Source organism: Mchenga conophoros, linkage group LG4, assembly GCF_057382185.1.
Source record: "Mchenga conophoros isolate Kocher_MC1m ecotype Shallow Benthic linkage group LG4, M_conophoros_male_GT1.1, whole genome shotgun sequence".
NCBI classification, from domain to species: domain Eukaryota; kingdom Metazoa; phylum Chordata; class Actinopteri; order Cichliformes; family Cichlidae; genus Mchenga; species Mchenga conophoros.
In genome coordinates this window covers 13,253,213-13,280,112 of record NC_140529.1, presented here as the reverse complement: position 1 = coordinate 13,280,112, position 26,900 = coordinate 13,253,213, and the positions used below count along the sequence as shown (strand labels likewise).

The 26,900-nt window shown below is 40.7% G+C and overlaps 2 protein-coding genes across 3 annotated transcripts; both read left to right on the top strand.

The window, feature by feature from the left end:
- The first annotated feature begins 19,117 nt into the window (after positions 1–19,117).
- LOC146575652 (uncharacterized) lies at positions 19,118–21,633 on the top strand. The gene is made up of 4 exons (XM_085270444.1): positions 19,118–19,263; positions 20,570–20,689; positions 20,846–21,135; positions 21,245–21,633. The coding sequence occupies exons 1-4, from the start codon at positions 19,216–19,218 to the stop codon at positions 21,429–21,431; spliced, it is 645 nt and encodes a 214-aa protein (XP_085126570.1). The 5' UTR covers positions 19,118–19,215; the 3' UTR covers positions 21,432–21,633.
- A 252-nt stretch (positions 21,634–21,885) lies between these two features.
- Positions 21,886–26,872, top strand: wbp11 (WW domain binding protein 11). Of its 2 annotated transcripts, none has more exons than XM_085270443.1 (12): positions 21,886–21,994; positions 22,612–22,698; positions 22,809–22,840; positions 22,948–23,041; positions 23,302–23,498; positions 23,808–23,941; positions 24,051–24,208; positions 24,304–24,537; positions 24,669–24,794; positions 24,900–25,181; positions 25,332–25,517; positions 25,611–26,872. In XM_085270443.1, exons 2-12 carry the CDS (start codon positions 22,635–22,637, stop codon positions 26,300–26,302), a joined length of 2,199 nt encoding a protein of 732 aa, XP_085126569.1. In that variant the 5' UTR covers positions 21,886–21,994; positions 22,612–22,634; the 3' UTR covers positions 26,303–26,872. The 2 variants fall into 2 exon arrangements, with proteins under 2 accessions (XP_085126569.1, XP_085126568.1); XM_085270442.1 differs by having other exon boundaries at positions 21,906–22,083.
- Positions 26,873–26,900: the final 28 nt, after the last annotated feature.

Sequence of the window (26,900 nt, the reverse complement as noted above, 5' to 3'; positions counted from 1 at the left end):
GTGTGTGTGTGTGTGTGTGTGTGTGTGTGTGTGTGTGTGTGTGTGTGTGTGTGTGTGTGTGTGTGTGGAGGGGGGGGGGTTGCAAGACAGAGAAAAAGAAGTAATGAGTTGACAGTTAGTATCAGCGAGTGAGTGACATACAGAGAGAGAGTGGGACTGGCATCAAATGAACTGTTTTGTAGTCTATTCCATGTATCTGCTGAGAAAGCTCAAATCTCAAATACTGTATCGAATCATTGGTTTACTTTGTGGTAATAGTGGTAGTAGTGCCACCTAAAGTCAGCTTTACAAATGACACTAAAGTTTATTATGTGATAAAAAAAAAATTTAATTCCTTTTTTAGAAAAGAAATTAATCAAAAAAGTTTAAGACACCACTTAATACAGATACAAAAACCTGGCTAGGTCTCACGTTGATTAAAAAATTCCCTTTTACAATTGTCTACTTGTTATATCTCTAGCTCTGTTCTGTTGAGCATGTGCCACTCCTGCATTAAAAAAAAAATACGTTTTTTGACTGACTGTAACTTTTTACTGGGGAAAATAACTTTGAACCTACAATGAAACTTGTAAGATTATGATGTCAAATTTCTTAGAAAGGGCCCTGCAAGGAGAGCTCATTGCCACTATCTGCACTAGTGATGTGTCGGTCACGAACGAAACAAATCTTAGAGCCAGATCTTTGAAGTGAATTTCCCCGTACCTCCCTGCATATCTGTTTCTGGTTGGTTTCTGTTAGTTTTTCCCAGTTTAGGTTTTCTTAGTTTCATGTTCACCCTCGCCAATCCTGTTGTATCCTCTTTTGGTTTAAAAAACTCACTTGCACCACAGCTGCCGCATTTTGGGTACTAAATAATTCTCACACGGCTTGCCCCGGCAACCCGTGACAGAAAGCTGAAAATTCAAATAGTTAAAAGTTAAAATGTAAATGGTAAATGGCCTGTATTTGTATAGCGCTTTTCTAGTCCCTAAGGACCCCAAAGCGCTTTACACAACCTGTCATCCACCCATTCACACACACATTCACACACTTAAACCATTTAAAATGTAAATAGTTTTTGTATTTTTTGTATTGTAGTTTTTGTAACACTGCTCATGTAAAAAAAAGTGGAACAACTAAGGTTTTAAAGGCAAGGCAAGGCAAGGCAAGTTTATTTGTATAGCACAATTCAACAACAAGGTGATTCAAAGTGCTTTACAGAGACATTAGAAACAAGAACAAATAAAAAGCATGATTTAAAATTGATTAAAACAAGCAAATAAACTAACTAACTAATTAACAAACAAACAAACAAACAAACAAACAACAGTATATAAAATCAAAACAGATAAAATCAGAACAGTAGATAAAATCAGTAGTTAAATGTAAGTTTTGAAATTTAAGCTTAAAGTGTGGATTTGGTGCTTTATTCAAATGCAGCTGAGAACAGGTGAGTCTTCAACCTGGATTTAAATAAACTGAGTGTTTCAGCTGATCTGAGGCTTTCTGGGAGTTTGTTCCAGATATAAGGAGCATAAAAGCTGAATGCAGCTTCTCCGTGTCTGGTTCTGACTCTGGGAACTGATAAAAGACCGGATCCAGATGACCTGAGGGATCTGGAAGGTTCATACTGGGTCAGGAGGTCATTGATGTATTTTGGTCCTAAACCATTCAGAGCTTTATAGGCCAGCATCAGAACTTTAAAGTCTATCCTCTGACGGACAGGCAGCCAGTGTACATAAAAGCTGTAGAAGCTTTACAGTTATATTTTATTACATCGGTTGAACACAGAAACATAAAAAAACAACCCTAATGAGACTCATGAGACTCATTTTTCATTTATATTAAGAACAAAGGAATTTCACTGATTATTACTCTGAGGACAGCCTGCGTTCCCCCTAGCTGCACAGAAAATGGGCAAAAACTTTTATCTGGTAGGACCAGGGACTTTAAAAAGCCACAAGCCTCTTTATTAAGCTGCAGAACACAGCTTTTGTTTATCATTAAAGCTTTAAATGCAGGTCAATTTGTGGTACAACAAAAACCGGTTCACATGACCACTCCACATCCTTATAAGCCTCTTAAGAATTAAACTAATGTCTCCATATTGTGCATTTTTTAATTGTCTCCTTTCTATCCTCTGTCTTCAGCAGAGTGTCGTTCTTCAGTCATAAATAATGAAGGGATACTGCTCTCGCCAAACTACCCAATGAACAATGAACAACCACAAGTGCATCTACAGCATCAAGGTCATAGATCTTAACGCTTCAGAATATGCATGACATGAGTTTTTATTGAGAAAAATAATGGCTATTGATCATTGCAAGTATTTAAGAGATGTCAAATGTATTACCAGTCTTCAAACCTTTGTGAGGGCTTGTCACCTGCTATGTGGGTCATTAGTGCTAATTTCGATTTGATGTTGATCTGAGGTTCAAGCTGGGAAAGGAATCAACATCTCTGCAAGAACCTTTCATCTTGCCCAGGGTGATATACTCAAAGTAAACTCACTCACACATACACACATTTGGTCTTTGCCCTTGACAGAAGGATACAAACTGGTGTACTCAAGTAAGTTAGCAGTGAACACCACCGTTTAGTATAGAGCGAAAGCCTAATCTGTTTCTCCAAGACTTCATTGAAGATTCATTCAGGAGGTGACAAAAAGCCCTACAACAACATTTCAGGTTCCACTTGCCTCATTTAAGGTCAGAGTTCATGAAATGGAAGTTTTAGAGTGGCCTAACATATTTTGTATTGACTCTGCCAGTATCTTTGTCTAATCTTTGAATTTTTTTTTGGATTATCTGGGGCAGATGTACATACATTCTAGCAGTATGCCTCAAATTATTCACCAGTTAGATGCCTCATGACAACTGCTGATTTCTGACAAATGCAACAGGCTCACTAGAACAGTTTAACTCTAAATGGATGGATGGATCACAGAAGGAAATATGAAATTTTCCACTGAACCGATCACAAGAAACATGTCACGTTTGATTAACAAAGCTTTTAGCGTAGGACGACGTGGTAAAGATGTGTTTTGATGTTCACCAAAGCACACCCACATTTGGCAGTGCCCTCTTAGACGCACAGTTGGAATTCTAATTGTTTAAATGGTGTCATGAAGGGTGATCGCTTAGTATTATTCACTTTGAAGTGTCAGGATCCTGGGTCTCCTGACCCAGTGTTGAGTTTCTTGTATCTCAGTGTTTTTGTACTATGATGTATGTTCTATAGTTCTCTTTGTTGCCCCAGTTTATTCTATAGAGTCTAGTGTCTTGGGTTTCTTGTATTCTGTTTAGTTTTCTGAGTATTTAGTAGCTGCCCTCTGTGCTCCTTTATGTTGATCTCTGTGTTTCTTTGTTGCTCTGTCTCTCCTGTCAGCTGTATCTCCTAGTCCAGTCTGCATCTCTGTGTTACATTTCCTGTTTTACTTTAAAGGTCTGTGTCCTACGTGAATATATTGTGTTTCGATTCCCTTGGCTCTCGTTATGTCTGATTTCTCCTACCTATGCTCCCCTTCTGTGTCTCATTCCTCTCGTTATTTCCCAGTGTATTTAAGGACATGCTGAAGCGATTATATCTCTCAGCTGGCCTGAAAACACCTTTGTGGAGGTGGCTGAGGAGCGGGAGGTCTGGGCTTCTCTGCTTAAGCTGCTGCCCCTGGTGCTGGATAAGTGGAAGAGGATAGATGGATGGATGTTTTGAGTTTACCTCTCTATTGTTGCTTTAGCGGTGGCTTCTGGAGAAAGTCTCTCTTGGATCAGAATACCAACTTTTGTCTCTGTTATCAATCTGACCATTAATCTGCATTCAAAGAACAAATTAGGGCTTTACTCGTGTTGCCAGCTCACATGAAAGGCATTTTAAGGGCTTTTATTGTGAAGCAAACACAAACTTCACCAACTATACCGATTATTGACCAACTTTTTCTTTCTCTGTGCCAAGCTGAGCTTTGCTACAGTAGTAAAGCGCCCTTTAGAGCGCTCTCACCTTAAGCATAACCAGGTAGTCGTCATGACGCTGTATGTTGGGGATGTTTGACAAAGCTGTAACTCCTGCTTTGAAATCTGGAGAAACCTGAAAAAAACACATTGTGGTTTTAACTCTTATCCTGTGAAGATTTAAAGAGAGAAAGAAGAAAGAATTCCAGAACAGAGGAAGCTCAAGTCAGAGTTTTACTTACTCTTGAGGTTAACCAGAGGGTCCAAGGCTTTATCGCAGTTACTGGAAGCTGCCAGGGGCTGACAGTTTTTGTACTTCTCCACTGTGAAGAGACACACAAAACACGCCACTGATGAACAGACTGACTTGCACTACATCAACGGGGGAGCTCACACTAACGAGTACAAGGGTAACAATTTGTTCTTCTTATTCTGCAATAAAAGGAAACATATGAGCTGACACTTAGCAAACAGTGTTCCTTTTGTAATGTCTCCATCTCCTGGTCATCATTGGAATTTCAACTAGTGACACAGATTAAAGAGACAGAAATTGTTTGTTCTATTGACACCAATAAAACAAGAAATGTCTTCATGTAACCTGTTATATGCACACAACTGAAAGGGACACAATAATAATTGGTGATACTTTTTTCCATACAAATGACTGGCCAGTAGGTGGCAGTTTTGTACACATCATTACTTATCCTGACCATAACCTGCTAAAACACAGATTAGGTGTGGGGCACATAACCGTGTTGATGTGAACCCCCTCTGCAAACCTGTAAATCCAGGTCAACCCTCAGGATATCTCACTAAACCTCTGCTCTGTAGCACAGCTCTCTGCACGTACTGCATTCAATTCAGCTTTATTGATATAGCGTCCTCTTTTCGAGATTTTCGAGATAGATGATAGATGTCTGGGTTTTCCTACACACACATATGTGTGACGTCATCCCTGAGCTGCTGCTTTGTGAGTTGTTGTTCCGCGCTCACAGACGGGACAGAGCTGCAAAAGAAATTTCCCTCGTAGCGTCCCGGTACTGGTCATTTTTCTTATTCAGATTAGGCCTTATTTCTGTACCATTATTTAATTCCACTGGCTTTAAGTTATTATTATTATTTTTTTGCCCTTGTTGACTTGTAAAAGCCTATATGACATTTTTTTGTTTCACCATTCACTAACCACACCGAGAAGGCATCGTTTAAATGTGTTAAAATTATCTTATTTTCTTCAAGAAAACAGTATTATTAAAGTTTATCATGACTGGGCCGAGTGTCCTCTTTTTTTTGGAAATCAAAATATGGTCATCCTACGTGTGTGTGTGTTTATTTCGTGTAAACTGCACATTTCTAATTTCTAATTTTTATTGCACAGATAAACTACGTCATCTAAACACTAATCAAAAATAGCTAAAATTATTAAAAGTGTCGAACATAAGAAGCTTGTACGTTGCTGTTTTCGTAAAGATACCTTTGTCTCACACGGAACATACATGTTCTACATTATTACTCTGGCAGCTCTCAGTCCATACAGACAGGACACGTTGCAGCGTAATTGCAGACAGGTGAGTGGGCCTGAGCTCCACCCAGGCAGAATGACGAGTGGAAGAAAGCAGCAACACAATAAACATATGTAGCCTTGCGGAGCCGGCCGGGCAGACATCGAGACCATGACAGAGTGCAAAAATCTTATACTTGACAACACACACACAAAAAAAACCACACACACACACAACAAAAATCATAATGTGTTTGTGATTTGGATTTTTATTTAAAGGTGAAACCTTTTTTTTCTTTTTTTGCCAGATTAGACATTTTGATTAATTTCATTGAAGTATACTTTAGTTTTTTTGTTTTACTTTGATGCTATAATAGATGTTTTTAAAATTTAGTAATATTTAATACTATATTGCATCATGGCAAAACAACAGTCTCCTCAAGCTGCTTTATACTGTAAGGTGAAAACACTACAGTAAAAGCCAGAAAACCCCAACAATCCAATGATCCCCTTTGAGCAAGCACTGGGCGACAGTGGGGAGGAAAAACTCCCTTTAGGAAGAAACCTCCAGCAGAACCAGGCTCAAGAAGGGGCGGCCATCTGCAGCGACCGGTTGGGGGTGGGTGGGCAATCTCAGTCCACGAGGGCCGGTGTCCCTGCAGATTTTAGATGTGTCCTCGAACCAACACAGCTAATTTAAATGGCTAAATTAGCTCCTCAACATGTCCTGAAGTTCTCCAGAGGCCTGGTAACGAACTAATCATGTGATTCAGGTGTGTTGACCCAAGGTGAGATCTAAAACCTGCAGGGACACCGGCCCTCATGGACGACTTCTTCTCCTTTGTGTTTTACGGCGGTTGGCAACCAACGTAAAGGGGCATTACCGCTAGGGCTGGGCCATATTATACCGTTCACGGTAATACCGGTATGCAACGATAGGAAAATGAAATATCGCGATAGAATATGAGTAAAACGCACATGCGCAGTGCCTTTGTTTTCATACGCACATGGCCGATTGTTGAGTGAAACAGATGAACCAGAATTGGTTTGTAAAAATGGTGCAACTTCAGTGATGTGGAACTGGTTTGGTGTTTGTCCGTCAGATACACAACAAAGCACATTTTTTTGCAGAACATGCAATCGGCCGTCGTTATTGTCGTATTTGTCGTATCTGTCGGACTAAGATGCTCTTAAATCTGGGAGTAATCTGGGTCCTAAACTCTGTGTCCTTCAGGTCAAACGAACGCTGTAGCATCACTGAGAGTTAAAAACTGTCTAAATTCTTTCATCTTTAATAAAACGATCAGCATTGCTGCTTTACCAGGTGTAACTATGAAGTTTAACTTCCAGGCATCCATGAAAACAAAATGTATTACATTTAACGGAGTTAGAAGTTAGCAGGAAGCTAGCGGAAGTTAGCTCGCTAGTTTTGCTAGTTACCTAAGCATGATATTGCATGTTCTGACTGAGAAATTTCTGAAAAAAATTCAAACGTACAGCTCTGCTATCACTTCCAACATAAATGAAGACAGGAAACTAAACAGCAGTGACGTTTGTAGGGTTACTGAAGTTGGGCTAGCTGGTATATAATGATGTGCTACATGATCGCTAGCGACACAGTTATGTTAGCATAACATAAACAGTGAAGCTGGAGGACGAACACTAAGGTTCCTGATAGTTAGAGACAAATGCAATCGCATGGCAGGATGCTGTAAACGGACCGAACTTCAGTCAGGAGAACAACTGAGATAATCCATCCACAATACGAGGTTAGTCATTAATATACTGCAACATGGGAATAGAGCAGCTGCCAGAGAATTCAACATTAATGAATCAATGGTACAGAAGTGGAGGAAGCAAGAAGAATGAGTTTAATAAAGTTTGATTTATCTGACTGCTTTGTTTCGCTTAATGTGCGTTATAATCCCGTGCACCTTATGGTCCGAAAAATACGTACTGCGCACTGCAGTTTAATGTTGCAAAGCACCTCTTTTTAACTTCAGTGGATATTATACATGGTTATGCTCAGGATATGTCAGCCCATTTCTACTGGAAATGCCTTTTGGTTAAACTTTCAGCAAGGAATTTGCATTTGCACTGTTACATTTTTATAAAGCTTTAATGTACATAAAAACCAGCTTCTTGTTTAAGTGAAAATAAATGGAAGGTTGTCTTTTTGCGCTAGTAATGTTGTGGAGTTGTATTTTGTCTCGCATCAATTATATCGTCAGTTATATCGTTATCGCAAATTTTCAAATATATATCGTGATAAATATTTTTGGCCATATCGCCCTGCTCTAATTACTGCCTCCTACTGTTCCGGAGTATGGGTCAGACAGTGAGTTCACAAGCTGTATCAAAAAAAACAAAACCCTACACTCTTTCATAAACACATATAGCCTTCAGAAACCCCACCAGTTCCCTCACCTGTGCCCTACTACCCTCCAACACACTCTTCAGATTAAATTCCCCAATTCCCCGCTCCTTCAATCTATTCTGCAGAACTGACCTCTCCATATCATAACCCTTGCACCGCAGTATTACATGCTCTACTGTCTCCACCTCCTCCTGGCACACTCCGCAATGCCCCGTCCCATGTTCTCCTATCATCTGTAGTGTTTTATTTAATGCACAATGTCCCAGTCTAAGCCTGGTAATGACTACCTCATCTCTCCTATTACCCCTATACAACCTACTCACTGCCACCTCCTTCTTAAGATGATACAATTGCCTGCCCGTACTCCCTGAATCCCACCGCTTCTGCCACTCCTGAACAACCTGCCTCCAAACAACACCTTTCGCTTCAGATCCACTGCTTGTAATTTCCATCTCAGTCCTATTTTTAGTCAACGCTCTTTTCGCCAACCTATCCACCTTTTCATTTCCACTGATCCCTACATGAGCTGGCACCCAAAGAAAGTGAATATTGCCACCACAACATCTTATTCTGCTGACAGTCTCCAGAATAGCATACAGCATGCCCTGCCTTGTCTTCGAACAAAATGATTGTAGACTTGAAAGAACAGCTGCCGAGTCAGAACACACTACCACCTGCCTGATTTTCGAACACTCTACCCATTTCAATGCTACCAAAATTGCTACCATTTCAACCGTGTATACTGCCAGTCCATCCGAAGTGCGTCTGTGTATTCCAATATATTTTGACGGAACTGTCCAAACCCTGTACTTGCAGTAACTGGACTTTTAGCACCATCCGTGAACACATGAATACACTCAGGGTATTCAGTCAAGCTGTGAAAATGAAATGCTGAAACAAGATCGACTCTGCCTTTCAATGTTCTCTTCAGATCCAGCAAGTACCAGTCCACAGGAGGGGTCTCCAATAACCATGGGGGAACCACAGAGAACACTACTGCAGGACATATTTTAAGTTCATACACCTGACACTCCTTAGCCCACTGATTCCCCACCTTTCCAAAATGAGCCTTCTGACTTCTTCCATACTCCCAGCATTCCAAAAGTACCTCCTTTGTGGGATGTGCGTCACCATGACCACCAAGATGAACCCAGTAATTCACCGACACTTGCTTCCTCCTAAGATTTAGGGGCATTTCTCCCATCTCCACCTGTAGGGCACCGACTGGAGACGTCTTAAAAGCTCCACAGCATACTCTAAGGGCTTCCAATTGCAGAACATCCAAACGTCTCAACACAGAAGGAGCTGCTGAACCATATGCCACACACCCATAATCAAAGACCGACCTAATTAATGCCTGGTAAAGTCTTTTCAAAGCAGAAGAGCTCGCTCCCCAACCCCTCCCAGCTACACACCTCATAACATTAATAACTTTGTTGCATTTGGTTTCAATCCGATCAATATGCTCCCACCATGTCAGTCTCGAATCAAACACAACACCTAAGTACTTAAAAGAGCTCACTTTCCCAATTACCTTGTCATACAGTGTCAATGTCAAAGTCTCACTCACTTTTCTTTTGGTAAAGAACATCACTTTTGTTTTTTCCACCGAAAACCTGAATCCCCAGTCAAATCCCCACTCAACCACCATATTCACAGCCTCCTGAACCTTGCCCACTAGGTGCTCAATATTTCTTCCTTTTTTCCATAACACACCATCATCAGCGAACAAAGACCTCCCAATTCCCTCAGGAACATCAGAAAAAACATCATTGATCATTATAACAAAAAGCAGGGGACTAATCGCACTTCCCTGTGGCGTTCCATTCTCAACCATGCACTGACTAGAAATTGTAGACCCAATTTGCACTTGGATCTTCCTACCAGATAAAAAGTCTTGGACCCAATTGAATGTCCTGCCACCAATACCCAACTTATGCAACTTGATTAAAAGCCCATCCCTCCACAACATATCATATGCCTTTTCTATGTCAAAAAACACTACCAAAACAGACTCTTTATTGGCCTGCGCTTTCCTAATGTAGAGAGTTGAGAATAGCTCTCTAGTAAAATCTGGTATCAGAAATAAACTGGGGAAAACAGCCCCCCCCCCCCAAAGGTTTTTGTTGTGATTGTATTTTTGTACCTGTCATTTAAAATGCTATCCTACATCCAGCCGCTAGAGGGCGCATTACGCGCAGTGGTATCGAGTAGCGTTTTGGGGCACAGAGGAAGAATAAACCTTCCTGTTGTGAAACTGACATCAACTCAACCTGTGTCCCTTTTTCTATTCTTTATCACAGGTTAGTAAATGCATTTAAATGAATGTATACTGCAGACCTTACAAACGGACGATGTTGTTTATGTGGGTAATGAGCGCAACTCGCTAAAGAAATGGATTCGTTCTGAGTTGTGTCTGAATTGTGGGTTAAGGCTGCAGGCTAAATGATGCTAATGCTAGCGGACTTGGCTAATGTGGAATACTGAGTGTGTGTGTGGGGAAGCTAATCTGACCTGTGAGAGACTTCTGGACTGTGAACTATTAATGTATTATGCACTCTGATAAATGGGTTTTATACTATGTTTTATTCTTCTGGTTGATGTTGTGGTTTAATACAAAGACATTTATAAAGTGTTATAAGGAAACTGTTTGATCAATGCTGACTGCATAGTAGTAGTGAACGCTGTTAAAGGAGCATTGCACTCTATATAGTTGTAGGTTGTATAAGAACAGTGAATATTAGGGGTGCAACGATACACAAAATTCACGGTTCGGTTCGGTTCGATACTTTGGTGTCACGGTTCAATATTTTTTCGATACAAAAAAATGTTCATGCCTTTTTAATTTGTCATTTATTAAAATTATAAATATATATTTTAACTCAAAAGTACAGTTTTTAAATTTAACCCTAACCCTTGTGCGTGTTTTTTATTTTGACAGCGAATGCGCACCTGCGGACCACTTATGTGCAGCCCCGGTTATATAGCTCGTCATATTGCAGCCACAGAAATTATTTTGTCCATGAAACCATAAAGCTGCACTTTCTTTTTGCCTTATAGTCTGATTTGTCATAACTTCTCCGTTTTGTGGTAAGCTTTTCTTTGGCTGTCACTTCTTCACCCTGACCTGTCTTATTTGGCTCAGCAGAACTAAAATATATATCCTGCCGCTTTTACACACGCACTCACATAAGCTCAGCGATTCTCTGCGCGATCAACCTCTCACATGTTTAAGCTTGCTGCGGGAGATTTCACTTGTCATGTTTGCATAGTAAGCTAACGATTGATAAGACGATGTCAGAGGAATTGGTGCACAAATTATCATCACTCACAGATCAGTGCTGTCGCTCTCTATACACAGTTCGCACGATTGCAAAGTGAAAGCAAAAAAACAAGCGCAAATTCAAACGCGATTTCAATATGTCACATATTGACAGTGGCTCACCGATGCCAATGACATAATTACCCAGCTACATTTCTGAAAGAATGCAAAAGCATTGACATATATTTTTCCTTCCTACAATAGCCCGACGGGCAGGGAAGAGATAGATTTTGGTAGCCCGACTGAAAAAATCGCTAGCCCCGGGACGTCGGGCTAGCGATATTGCGAGCCCTGTATCTGATTGAGGAATCACTCATCTTTGGAAAAGAGAGTTTATTACAGAGAAATGTCTCTTTCCAAAATAAAAGCTATACTATCCGCTTCTTCTGGGCTATATTCTCAGCAGCATATTAAACAGCTGTCTAAATGACTCGGCTAAAGTTAGTAGCATGCTTGCTTGTTTTTGTCTGCTTCCACTTGTCTTTGCACTAGGATGATGTCGGCGTAAATGTGCAGTCATATTCGTTGTGTTCCCACTAGTGCTTTCAGGTTAATCTCGTTGAAATGACCTTAACGCCACAACACGGCAAATCTCCGTTAACGAGCTACCGCCGATCGCCCGTGCATGGGGCTAGACGGCCAACACGTTAACGAGCTAACTGCGATAACACACTAGCTCCCACCCATGTAATTGAGCATTGCATGGCACAGCCAACATACTGTTTTACTTTAGTCCATGACTCGCTTACCTTCAGGGTCATACGTCACATGAAAACCAAAATAATTCCAAACGCCAGATCTAAATGAGGGTGGCGGAGGTCCATGTTGCAAGGAGAGCTTAACTTCTGTCTCGCTAGCTTGCCCTGTGCTCTTCCTTCTGATGATGCTGTCTGTGTTGAGCGCTCAGTGGATCTGCGCTCGACAGTGCAGCCTAGGCGGAGTAGTCGAACGCAGATTCACTGAGCGCTCAACACAGACAGCATCGTCAGAAGGAAAGTTGATAAAATAAATTACAAATGTTGTATTGTTCGATACATATGCGTACCGAACCGAAAGCACTGTATCGAACGGTTCAATATCGATACGAGTATTGTTGCACCCCTAGTGAATATGTTTGTTTTATGTCAAAGACATTATTTTCTTGTAAAGAGTAAAATAGCTATATTTTAAAAAACAGAAGTTACATTGTCAGTACAGTGGAAATACATTTCACATAAATAATTTAGTGCTGAACAAGAATTAAAATGTTTAAAAATGAGTTAATTTTATGATGTTTGTAAATGTAGTTAAAAATGAAGTACAGAGTACACTATTGTGTTTTGTTTATCTTTGTAAAACAAATGTGTTTATTGTGATACATTGTGGATCTGATATTATCAATGGATTTAAGCAACATTTTGTTTATGTTTTGTCAAAGTTGTATTGAGAGATTTATACAGTCTCTAGCTCAGGGAACTGTGGCCATGTATGGTAAACCGGACTGAAGCATAAGGCCATTTCTTTGCAGTTAGTATGGTGATATCTGAAGCTGTTCTAAGCTGTTGTGAAGAATAAACCTTCCTGTTGTGAAACTGACATCAGCTCAACGTGTGTCCCTTTTTCTATTCTTTATCACAGCACCACACATTGTTGAACAGGAAACCAGTTGCCCCTCTGGTCATCATCTTAGGGAGGCAACACAAGCAACGTGCCGTTATCGATCACATCCACCCCACTAAAAAGCTGAGGATCTGCAGTTTCTGCTACAAGAATATTAATGAAGAGAAGTTTCGCGACAGGGGAGACAGCGCCGGGAAAAGCAGCTCAGAGGAGGAAGAGTTTTGTCCTTCTGAGGAAAATGAGAAAGTGGAGGAAGGAGAGATAGGGATCTATTCTCCCAGCAACTGGCTGGACACCAAAAACGGGACTTGGGAACGACTGAGCATTTATGATTACCCAAAGTCAATACCATCACAGTAGCCAATAAACTGCAACAAAGACACTTTTGAATGGATTCAGATTACACAAAGTTGATTTTCTTACATGAAGTTACATAAATGTAAAGATAAATGTGACGACGTATTATTTGTTTGTTTCTATTTGTGTTTTAATCTTAGGCTGTACACGCAACAATTTGCACTGTAAATAACAAATCAGGAGTGAGTCGAAAAAATCATTTTAAAAAGACAAGAATATATCATCTTTGTACATATTCAGTGCCATTAACCATGCTAGTTAAATGAATAATGCTCCATCTGCCTGTCACTTTGCTGCTGGAACAGCTGAATTTCACAATAAAGGATATTTCTATTCCAAAAAGCACTGTCTTCTCCCTGTGCATGTGACTCTGAATGCACGTTTCTTTGTTTGAATGCATGTAAAGTATTTGCATCCAGTATCTGCTCTTTTGCTGCTCCTTAACCTCAACAATAAAGTGCAGATAATCAATTTGTGAGAGATGTTATTACAACACTGAAATCTCATCATTTAGTAATAAGTCCTCTGTTTAGCCCTCAGAGTCTTATTGGAGCATATTACAGTGTTTTCTTTTACTTCTGTGACTTTTTGGGGTTTTTATTGTGCAAGTCAAGGTCAGTGAAGTAACCGTATATAGTTCCTCACCCACTTAGGGTATACATTTTTCCAATAAGCATGTATATAAAAACCATTCGGGAAAACACACAGAACCTTTACAGCACCATTGATTTATCATCATTTTTCTTCTCACTGGCATTTTTCATAAATATAACATACAAACATACATATCAAACTGTAGCACGTCCTAGTGTTACAGTACTTGATGACGCTGCTCTAATAATGCGGTAATAACAGAATGTGGCTAAACATTTACACTTCTTTTCAAAGATTTAAGTTCATTCTAGTTAACTCTCTGAATCGAGCACATCCTAATACAGTAGACAGCTCCAAAACAAAAGCGAGTACATTTTTGAGTCAGTCAGCCAGTTTTGAAAGAACAGTAAATCGACTGAAAGCAAAATACTGATGTAGAAACTGTAACTATGTAACAAGAAGTAGACAAATTGCCTTCTAACTAGTGGTGGTTTCGTCAGAAATTTACTGACGTTACTTTACTGACTGCTTATTTTCAAAAGTAGTTAGTTACTCAGTTACTTAGTTACTTTTTAAAAACATGATACACAACCTGAATAGGCAATAAAGCAATAGACCTTTCAGCCCAATTCTACTTTTTCTGCATAATACATCATACAAAATGTAATCAAATAAAAAAGTCTCTTTTCAAAACTTGTTTTATTAGTTTTAATCTTTTAACTTTGTGCACATTGCATCAAGCAAAAATTAAATTATATGCAACAGTCTTTGACAATTAAACCTATTTTCTGCATATTCCAGAATATAAAATAAGATATATTTTTTTCTGTTTACACTCACTCTTTCAAATAGATGCAAGTAAAACACTCCCTTACTTTACTCATTACTCGAAAAAAGTAATCGGATTACAATGATACATTACTTGTAATGTGTTACTGCCCATCTCTGATGATGACAAGTGTGTGAGTAGCTAAGGCCAAAAACACCCAGTTTCCTGAATTCTTGAAGAACGCTGAAGTTTGAAATACTTCAGGCTGATCGAGCTGATGCAGTGATCTCACTGCATTATCTGCCACATAACCTGATCTTTGCTGATTGACTGGAAGAAATTCACCTGGTTCTACGAAATCACAGTGAGTCATAACGAGGTCAATGTTGATGTCCATTTAAGTTACCAAAAATGGCTCCTTGTGCAGTGAAGGGTTTATTAGACTGAGAGGCAAACTGCTTCTCGCTCAGTCGTGTGGAATGGTTTCCACAGAACCCATTTAATATCAGCACTAGTACTGATATACTGGTCAACACAGAGCATGAAGTACAAATAAATACTTGTTGGTTTAAGAAAAAATACATGAATCCCTTTTGAGAAGTTTAATAGAAGTACAGCCACAAAGACTAGAACACCTAGTGTTCAATAGTAAAATTACCATATTGTCGGGATGCTTGGGGCTTCCCATGCTTTAATTACAATATGATCAGACACATAGAGCTATTTGTCTGTTTGTATATCTGTCAGCGAATTTCCTGAAAGTGGGTGAAGAGGTGGAGCATGAGGAAATGAAGATCTTGGTACAGATTCAGACTGCTTATTTGAAATATGAAAAATATGCCACTGGCTTTGGCAGATGATGTGCTGCTTTAACTGTTGAAAGCATATCCCCTAACCTGTCAGTATCTTGGATATATGGCCTGTCTGTCTGTCTGCGAGCCAACAATGATTAAATGATAAATGGTAAATGGACTGATTCTTACAGCGGGGAAAATAAGTATTTGACACATCAGCATTTTTATCAGTAAGGGGATTTCCAAGTGGACCATTGACACAACATTTCCACCAGATGTTGCCATCAAGCCAAATATTGACGTCATACAAACAAATCAGAACATATAAGTATACAAGTTAAACCACAATAAATAAAGTGAAATGACACAGGGAATAAGTATTGAATACATGGAGATAACAAGGGGCAAAATGACATAGAAAGCCAGGAGATCACCTGAAATCTGTCAGTATTGATAGAGAAATCCTGTCCCCTATCAGTACTAATTGATATCAGCTGCTTTAGTCCTAATTGATGGCCTATAAAGGCTCCTCATTACCCAGAAGGCACACAGGAAAGACTTCATGATGGGTAAAAGCAAAGAACTCTCTCAAGATCTTCGTAATCTTATCGTTGAAAAGCATTTTGATGGGAATGGTTATAGGTGCATTTCCAGAATGCTGAATGTTCCTGTGAGCACTGTGGGGGCCATTATCCGGAAATGGAAAGTGCATCAGTTCACCATAAACCTGCCACGATCAGGTGCTCCACGCAAGATCCCTGTCCGAGGAGTCCAAAGAATAATCAGGAGGGTTCTCCAAGAGCCAAGAACCACTCGGACAGAACTTCAGGAAGACCTTGCATCAGCAGGTACTGTTGTTTCAAAGAAAACTATAAGCAATGCACTGAACCGCCATGGCATCCATGCACGCTCACCACGCAAGACTCCATTGCTGAACAAAAAGCATGTCAAGGCTCGGTTAAAATTTGCGCAACAGCATTTGGAGAAGCCTGTGGATTATTGGACGACTATAGTATGGTCAGATGAAAGCAAAATTGAACTTTTTGGCAGTCATTCTACACACCATGTTTGGAGAAGAAATGGCACTGCTCACCACCCCAAGAACACCATACCAACAGTCAAGTTTGGGGGTGGAAGCATCATGGTTTGGGGCTGCTTTTCAGCAAGGGGTACTGGCAGACTTCATATTATTGAAGGCAGGATGAATGGAGAGATGTACCGGGACATTCTGGATAAAAATCTGCTGCCATCTACCAGGAAGCTAAAAATGAAAAGAGGGTGGACATTTCAGCAAGACAATGATCCCAAACACAAGGCCAAGGAAACAATGAAGTGGTTTCAAAGAAAGGAAATCAAGTTGCTTGAATGGCCCAGTCAATCACCTGACCTAAATCCCATAGAAAATCTATGGAGAGAACTGAAGATTAAAGTTCATAAAAGAGGCCCAAGGAACCTTCAAGATTTAAAGACCGTTTGTGTGGAAGAATGGGCCAGAATCACTCCTGAGCAATGCAGACGACTGGTCTATCCATACAAGAGGCGTCTAGAAGCTGTAATCACCAACAAAGGCTTTTCTACAAAGTATTGAATAAAGTGTGTTCAATACTTATTCCCTGTGTCATTTCACTTTATTTATTATGGTTTAACTTGTATACTTATATGTTCTGATTTGATTGTATGACTTCAATATTTGGCTTGATGGCAACATCTGGTGGAAATGTTGTGTCAATAGTCCACTTGGAAATCCCCTTACTGATAAAAATGCTGATGTGTCAAATACTTATTTTCCCCGCTGTATATAGCGCTTTTCTACTCAAAGCGCTCTGTCATGTCATAACATGTCATAGTTTCAGGTTTCTGCAGTGTATTTGTTCTGTTTGATCCTTGTTACATTGGCTGTGTTTATGGTTTTTCCAGCCTCCGGCCTGAACGTTTGTCTTCATGTGTTAGTTTTTCATGTTTTTATCATTTCCTGTTTTAGTCTGTAGGTTCGGTTTTTTTCTGTCTTTTTCAAGCCTTTTTCCTGCTTTTGTTCCTCTCATTTTTTGACTGAAAGCCCCATCGTCATTACTCTCACCTGTGTTTCATCGTATAATTAGGCCCGCCAATTTAATGCAGTTTCCTTGTATTAAAATATCTCTGGGATTAAATGTTAAGTTAAAGGTAGTAACTTTCTTTAAGCTGACAGAAAGAGTCTGACCCCTTTGAGATCAGGTGCGCTGTATGTGACCCACAGTGTAGTATAAGTTTGACATCCCTGGTTTAGATCCAGTTTGTAGTCTGGATGGGAGGAGTCATTTATGGTGTTGTGAGCCTTCTTCGAGCTGTTATTCCAGGGTATGTTGAGAGTGGAGGAGAGCTGGGCATACAAGATGCCCAGCTCTCTGTGATGTGGACTCATAGAAGCTTAAAGATAGCACTAACAGCTGATTGTTGTACATGTAGGACCAAAGAAATTTCACAAACTAACAAACTAACTTGTTGCAACTGTTGCATCCTATCACACTATCACACTCAAATTCAGTGAGCTCTTAAGAACAACCCGTTCATTCACAAACAATATGTTATAAAGGCAGACTGCATGGCTTGGTACTACATTTTACACACCTATGGCCACAGGACTGAAAACATCTAAATTCAAAGATTTAAAGAGTTTGGCCTAATACTTTCTAACTAAATGGTGACACCGTCACATCTTCTGTAAACATCCAGCTCTTTCTTAGAATGAAGAGCAACCTGTTTATAACCACATGGTACAAGGAAATGTTGCCTCTTTTATACACTTACCGAAATCCACATTGCACATTCCAGTCATTGTTTCTCTCTTGTTATGTAATGCCATTCGATTTTTTTGTTTTTGTTTTTTAAACCATCTGGGTTCATGTTGCTTAAGCAAAAGTTATTTTAGTGATACAACAACAAAGCAGATACTGTATGCCATAAACAGTATAGAGTGAGAATGCATGTCAATGTTATTTAAAAAACACTACAAAAGGGTATGAATGTGTGTGTGAATGGGTGAATGAGGCATGTTTCATAAAGTGCTCTGAGTGTGCAAGTGGAGCAGAAAAGTGCTGTATAAAAACAGACATTTATGTATTATTATGTATTATATAATTGTCCCTTTTTGTTTTATTTAAAATCTTCTTTCAGATGTAACTGTTTTCTGTTTTCAAGACCGCAACAAAACGAATGTCAAAAACTGACCACAGGGCGATATATCAAACTAAAACGTCTTAAATCCATTTCTGAGGCTGGGACAGAGGGTGCGTTGCATGTGGATTCATGAGCATGAGCCAGTAAAAATGTCACCACAGACTAAGGCACTGCAAACTGACAGAGCATAACAGAGATTTTTATACAGACACCTTTTGGAAAGAAGTTATTACTGCAACAGATCTCTCTAGCGATTGACTTTGGAGCTGTACATAGCTGGTTCCACGGTAAAAGGGTGACACCTATTGGTGAAAGTGGGTAGTGCAGCGGGTTCAGTACAGTGAGTAGAAAGAGAGAATTTGCTACTCTCCGGGCCATTTATAAAATAAGCACAACTTATGAAATCCAGTAGTTTTCAAATACAATGAGCTGCTGTGATATGCTGTGGCAAATAAAACCACTTTTGCTCTGTTTTGACGTATTTTCGTATGATCATTACGCACCACTTTGATGGAGTAATTATGTGGATGCCTAAATATTAAAAAAAGCCGCCATAACTGAGGTTGAACTGAGGGAAAAACTCACTAAAAACAATTATTACAGTGATTTTTAACAGTAGGTACAAAAATGCGTGATTTAAAATGACAGGTTGCGTGGTTGCTATGCGTCTCCAGGTTCTATTTGCATTGCATCTTTTGGTATAGTTCAGACAGATTTCACTCGGCGTGTTGTGCAAAGCTACAAGGGATTTCTGAAAATTTCTGCAAAAGTAAGACAACTTTCTGCTCAAGACTTCTTGCAGCCTTACAAGTGTCCAACTCCCATGTCACGGAGGAAAGCGACCCAGCAACCATCATCCATCATGGAAAATGTGAGATTTTATGACCGTTTTCAATAAGTTTTGAATATTTACTCGACGGCCAGAAAGAGTTCACTTTGCAACAGGGCAACATGAAAATATAGACGACATAAATGTGGATAAAAAGCATTAAAAACGTGCCTGTGCACGTGGGAGTTATACCTGCATGTTAGACTGTTGCACTGTAGCTGTAAACGGGTAAACTGTGCATAAAGTCATTTAAACTAGTATGTTACCTATAATAACGTTTTATTTTGCGTGTATTAAATGATCTTGTGGCAGACATGTCACCAAAGTTTGCAGCTGGGATAAAAATGTTCAGTTTTTGCTAATAAGTAGAGTATCTTACATCTCGAATTAACTCAAGTGCATAATGATCACCAGGCCTGTTTCTAGCTTTTTTGGGGGGGGGGGGTGGGCTGTGCATGTTCCTGATTGGGGGCCTTTATTTTGTATTTAAAACTAAAATCAGGGAATAAAACAAGTAAACACTGAGACTTTATTCACTGTAGAAAAGCTAATCCCCAAAATGTTTATTTACAAATATGCAAGCCATGTTCTGCAGCATCATCTGAATTTTCAAATGTACACACACTGTCACATGTTTACAGGAGCCACATGTAACTGTGATCATCTTTAAAATCCTCAAAGCTTCTGCTTTTGGGCTTTTTTAACTAAAGTTTTAATCTCCTTCTTCATTGTGGCTTATGCTACAATTATTCACCTGACAAGACAGTCACCTCTGGGTAGAGGTCCCTCATTACACCACAGCCTAATGATGATCTTGAACTCATTACCCCCCACACACAAGGCAGGGCTCTCCTATTATTGCAGCTTGCTTTTCTTTATATCCTACACGTAATTTTAAACCATATAAGTGCCACACGTGACCAAGCTTAGCCAGTTACAAAGGTATTTTGTGCATCTGCATTGTTCAAAAACGGCAATAAGCAGCAATGATTATAACAGAAATTAGAGTTTAATACAACATGGACTTTGGTGTTTGTTTAGCTTATGCAAATTATTATTTGACATGTCATTTGGGGGTATGCAGCAGTGAAGCTCTAACATGATGAGCCCATAAGTTGACACGTCTTTTATTACACTGACCTTGATGCATTGTCCTGGTTTTAGTTCTTATGATTTTATGTGAACATGTTGGATATTTTTTGTCGTTACAATCACTGTGGACAAGTTATTCAACCATGCGAGTGGTTTAAGTAGTTTATGGACATATGAAAGGGTTTGTTATTTTTTAAATATTTCATGAACTACTAACTGATGTCTGCATTACTGTCATTTTTGTGTATACCTGCAGCTTACGGTGCCCGATCACCTCAAAGAACATAATTATTGTAAGAGAAACACTGCATGCCAGGCCCGTGATGCAAAGAAACCCAGAGCCAGCAGGAAACAACCGTGCTGCAGCAAGGACCAGGTTGGATGTGTAAAATTTCAGGAACAGAATCATTTGAGGGTTTTGAAGTTTGGACTTCATTGTGGTTCATCAAATTTATATTTTTGTCTTGTTTGAAAAAAAATGAGGTCGCTATTAACTACTGACATTCCCTTGTGTGCTTCTGACCTTTCCCAGGTTGTTAATTCAACCCAGAGGCCCCGGCACCGTGACAGAACAGTCAGTCAGCCCCGGAAAAGGAAGCGAAGCCCAGCATCCAGTTCTTCCCGACCTCCAAAGACCTCAGTGCCTCCCTCTGCAATCTCCCATGATGACCTGCCAGTGTCAAAAAAATTGCCCCCCAGACCCGAGCCATGCAGTACCAACCACCAGCCAACCAGCTCCAGTGACAGCACTTTAAAAATCTACAACTTCTCAGTGGAAGATTATCAGCGAGTCTACCATGAGGTGGTAGATAGCATGCTGACGTACGTTTGTCTCCAAATGTCCTGTCACTTTTTTAAATCACCAGCTCTAAAATGGTTACAGTATGGTTTTTGACCACATGCATCATTTTGATTGAATTTCTTCTTGCAGGTCCAAGCATGGCCGCAAACGTCCCTACAGTTTAGAGATGGGGAGAAGCATTAAAAAAAAGCTGTGGGAGAGACTGAATCGTCCTATGGTGGAGACATCAACCAGCGAGGACGGACTTGAAGAAATTGACATTGTGTATGGGCAAAAAGTCAAAATCCCACAATATGATTTTGACATTTCGAGTTAGCCAAATCCTCAACATCCACCGAGCAAAAGAGCAAAGGAGAGGTGAATGTAGAGCAGCAGGAGCACTGCTACAAAACATATAACATATAACCCATTTTTAAACTCTGTTTACTGCAGCCTATTTAACAATATAAGCAACTATATAAAAACATAAAAAGAGATCTAGACATAAAAAAAACAGGCAAAAAGTGATTGGCATACGATCACTTTTTGGCACATCAGTGCAGCGAGGTTGTAATTGCTGCTTGTAACCATCAGGGGGCAGTATCGCTAGATTGCAGTCTTGGAACCTGTAACGAGAATCACCCTTCATTATCATTAGAGTTACATTGCGCCACACAATATGAATATGATAAAGTCCTAGTATATGTACAAATGCTATGAAGTGAAGTTTTAAATAATACCGTTCGCCCAGTTAGTTTTATTTTTCTTTCACTGCTCGCTTGTTTTGATGACGTCAAAATCGCCTTTCCGCTTTCATTCGCGGCAGTAAACATGGCGGACAGTTAGCGAAGCCACGGTGTGATATTCAATCCTGGGGGGTTTGGATTTCTCTTTCAGGACGTACGTAAAACGTGTTGCATTGCTTTTGGCACACGGAGGTGTGCGTGTGTGTAGGGCGTTGTGCCCTGTGAGTTTTTACTGAACAAAAGGTACAGTGAATTTTTCCCTCCTGTGCTGCTTTCGTTGCTAACGCGGGCCTAGCTATAAGTGCAAGCTAACGTTAGCCGCTAACCTGCCAGGCAAATGCTTTTGACCGGCATGATTTAACATATGTATGTATGTGTTACAAATGTTTGATTGGCTCTGTGGTGTTTATCAGCTCATTCAATAGTTTAATTGTGCAAAGAGCTTAGATAGTTTGACTCGTGCGTTGATTGTCAACTTTCTTATCTTCTTTGCTAATAATAGCTAACAGTAAAATTCTTTAAGGCGTGTATTGTAGATAGTTTGGTTAAACTGCCTTGATATCGAAGTTAGAATTAACAAAAAGGAGGCTGCAATTTGTCAAAAATGAATTCAAACATTGTTTAAAGTCTCAGTGATTCATAAATATGAGCTAAAAGTGTTATTTTTAGGTTGTGACAAAATCCGACTTATTCTTGAACGTACCACAAAATAACAACGTAAGGTTTCCTTTACAAGTCACTTCTCTTCTGTTTTGCTGTATTACATGGCAGCGTGAAGGAGACCTACCGTCACAATGGGGCGACGTTCAACCTCCTCCACCAAGAGTGGGAAGTTTATGAATCCCACCGACCAGGCCAGTAAGTGCTGATAACAAACTGGCGCTAATTCAATCATGAATTGATCTGCTGGATATTGCTCAGTTGCTGATTAGATATAAAAATGGTCATTTCTTCCCCCCCTTCTACAGGAAAGGAGGCCAGAAAAAGGGAGTTAAAAAAGGTTAGAACCATTCACTTAAAAAAAAAAAGATATTTCTAAATATGCAATACAGGATAACAATACTGTGATAATATGATGGTAACATCGTTTTCATTTGGAAATATTAGAACAAGAAGCAGAGGATGATGGTGAGAGCAGCAGTCCTGAAGATGAAGGATCCCAGACAGATCATCAGAGACATGGAGAAGCTGGATGAGATGGGTGAGATGACAGGGCAGAGTTTATGCAATTTAGATGTTAGAGATATATTTAGTTGTAACTATTTAGTTGTATGTTTGCCACTTGTAGAGGACCTGAGCTTGTGGAACACATGTATCAGTAGATTAATGCTATATATAATTAGTGTGTGTATTTAAGTATTTCAGGCCTTTAGGTAACAGCAGAAAATCACAGTCAAAATCTGAATTCTACAATTAATTTGCTGCTTTTCTAATGAAAATAATTACTTTGTTTCTGAACAGAGTTCAACCCAGTTCAGCAGCCGTTGCTGAATGAGAAGGTGTTGCGGGACAAGAGGAAGAAGTTGCGTGAGACATTTGAGCGCATTGTTCGTCTGTACGAAAGAGAGAATCCTGAAACCTACAAAGAGCTACGCAAACTTGAACTGGACTATGAGACTAAAAGAGGGCAGCTGTCTCTTTATTTTGACTCAGTCAAGGTGTGTTGGAAACTACATGACAGTTTTGGGGGGCGGGGTTCCTCAGTTTATAATAATTCTTGCATAAATTGATGCAGGAATGAGAGGTATATTGTATGCACATTGTCCTACAGGCTTGTGTACGCCTTGTTGGGCTGCAAAAAAATCTTAAAAGTCAGGATTATGAATATTTTGGGGCAGACACCAAAACCCATTACTCGTCTTTTATTTGTCTTGAGCTTGATTGCTTCAGATGTGTGCTCCATTACCTTATTTATCCTTTGTTGTGCTCTCTGTTTACTCTGTTGTGTGACGTTTCCTCTTTTTCAGAATGCAGAGTTGGTGGAGGTTGACAGTATCCCTCTACCAGACATGCCTCATGCCCCATCCAGTATCCACATCCAGGACATCCCACTACCAGGGGCTCAGCCTCCCTCCATATTGAAGAAGAGCTCCACTTTTGGGTAAGACTCATTCAATGAGTAGTAAAAGTTTCAGCAGTTAAACTCCGTATGTGACATTTTAGAATTTTAATGGGCAGTTGAGTTAATTCTGTTTTTATGCATGTCTTAGTAAAGGACCATCGTCCTCCGGACCAGCATTGGCAACAGTGCCAGGTGTCCCACGCTTACCTCCAGGGAAGAAGCCCCCTGGGCCTCCACCTGGCCCCCCACCTCCTCAGGTCCTGGCACTGTATGGACCTGCTCGACGCGGTTACGGCACAGATGCAGGTGAGATACAGCCAGTTTCCCTCTGATAATCAAATGATTTTTTTCCACCTATAATTTAACATTTCTTCTTGTTACACTATTTCTCCTTTGAACAGAGCCTTCCATTCCTGGATTTGAAAAGGACTCTGCAATGGATTTGGGGAGAGATCGGGACAGCGGGAGTGAGAGCGACAGAGATCAGGACGATATTGATGACGACAGCGACTCTGAAGACATCAGTGAAGAAGAGAGAGATGAAGGGGGAGATGGTGAACAGAGAATGCGCTTGGACAGGCAGGACGATGAGAGAGAACGAGAAGAAGATAGAGACAGAAGTGAAAGACATGGTGGTGAGTGTTTCTGACTGCTTCAACACATTTAAGCCTCAACTCACGTCTTTGTTGCCTTTATTTATCTCTTGATCTTATAACTGTTTCTATTCTGTTGTATTCCTGAATTTGTTATTATTTAACTACTGCAGGTCGTAGCGTACGTTTCGCAGATATGCCTGCAGAGGCACCCCGTGAAGGAAAAAGGAAGAAGAAGAGGGTTGTGAAGAAGACCAAGGCCATTACACCTCTGCAAGCCATGATGTTAAGGATGGCAGGTACTGTTAGTGCTAAGCACTTACTAAGCTAGTGCTCCTCACAGTGTCTTTTCTTTGTATGATGATATGCTATGCCATTTTTATTTGTTCATTTTTTGTCTTCAGGTCAGTCAGTTCCTGACGAGGAGGAAGAAGAAGAGGTAGAGGAAGAATACACAGATGAATCAGACAGCTCTGACATCGAGGACAGAGGCCCTCCAGGGGACAACCAGTCCCATCTCATGGCCAATCAGCGACTACCCCCTCCAGCTGGGACCACGGGACAGCAAGGGCCTCCACACATGCAAGGGCCACCGATGACAGGACCTCCACCACTTGGTCCACCTCCGGCACCACCAATGAGGCCTCCTGGTCCACCATCTGGCCCACCTCCTGGCCCCCCACCAGGTTCGCATTCTGATTAGCTAAAAGATTGATTGCTTCAACTCTGAAGTCATACTAGAATAATTTCCTGTGCCTGTTCTGTGGGGGTCTTCTACTTCTCTAAGTGTGAGTGCTCTGCATCGTTTTTTCAAAGAGATCTTCTGTTATCTTCAGGTGCTCCTCCGTTCTTGAGGCCTCCTGGCATGCCTGCAGGAATGAGGGCTCCAATGCCTCGGCTTCTGCCTCCTGGGCCTCCACCAGGTCGACCACCTGGTCCTCCACCAGGCCCCCCTCCTGGCCTTCCACCAGGCCCTCCACCACGTGGTCCACCTCCCAGATTACCACCCCCAGCACCACCAGGTAGGCACGTGTGTGGAGGCAATCTAAAGATATAAAATAGTGAGAACTTCTGTTGAATGCATTTCTCATTTATGTTTTTTTTTCTCCTTGTAGGTATCCCGCCTCCTCCCCCAAGAGCTGGAGGGCCTCCGCGTCCTCTTGCACCACCTCTGTCTCTTTTCCCTCCACCTCTCAATTCCAATGTGCTGAGTGCTCCTCCAAACATTGTTCAGCGACAAAAAGGCTCAGGATCCAGCCAGGACGGTTTACAGACCAACCTGCAACCCCCTGCCATGCCCATGCGACCTGGTGTCATGCAGATGCCCCCTCCGCCTGGGACAGCTGCTGCCTCCACAGGCACCAATCCGGGCAGCAATCCCCCCAGCCATCACCACCCTCCCACCATCGAAAAACGCGCAAACATCACCTCTGTCGCAGCTGCAGGAGGCAACCTGGCAGCAGGTGCCGGTGCAGGCGGGGCTACCATCTCTGCCAAACCTCAAATTATCAATCCCAAGGCAGAGGTGACCCGCTTTGTGCCCACAGCGCTGAGGGTGCGTAGGGACAAGGTTGGAACAATGCCAGGAGCAGCACCTGGGCCCATGGAGAAAGCAGGGGGTTCTGTTGGAGGAAGGAGGGGAGATGAAGGTGTGGGAGGAGGCCAGTGGCAGAAACAGCACAGCACAGCAACAGCTCCTATGGGCGTGGCCAATCCATCACAGATGGGTGCTGTGTCTCAGCCCAACATGAAGACTAAAGACCAGGTGTATGAAGCCTTTATGAGGGAGATGGAGGGACTCCTCTAAGACTCGGGAGCGTACTGCCGATAATGATGATCAGTGTGGCAAGCTGAACAACAGCAGTGTGTTTGTTTTGTGTTTTCTGTGCAGAGTTATAGAGGTAGCCGTCTTCAGACTTTCAGCTAGAATCAGTTTGTCTGTCACCTACCAGTGAAAGGCCACTACACCCTCAGCTTTGTTCTCTACAGGCTCATATTCATTTGATCTGGGTTAGATTTTTGTTGCATCAACAAGAATGTGCATTTCAAAAAGAGTAAGAAATCTGTTTATTTTACTGGGTAACTTGCATAGTCAATTCAAGAGAAGAACACTATGCTCTGCACAGAAGTGCTTTTTCACATCCAGCATATTGTTTTGTTTTTTTTGTCTTGTTTTTTAACTCTGAAATTGTTTTTCTTCCAACCACCTGTTTGCAACTTGACCTTAGAAGCAATCTTGTATTACTTTTTTCTGTTTTTTTTATTGCAGATCTCCTAACATAAAAATAGTTATAGAATGTTTTCCAACCACTGACAACAGTAAAAGTGTAAAACTGTTTGATCTTCAGCCAAATAAAAACTCAAAAAACTGGTTTAATCTTGTTTCAGTGTGAATCAATCCGCGA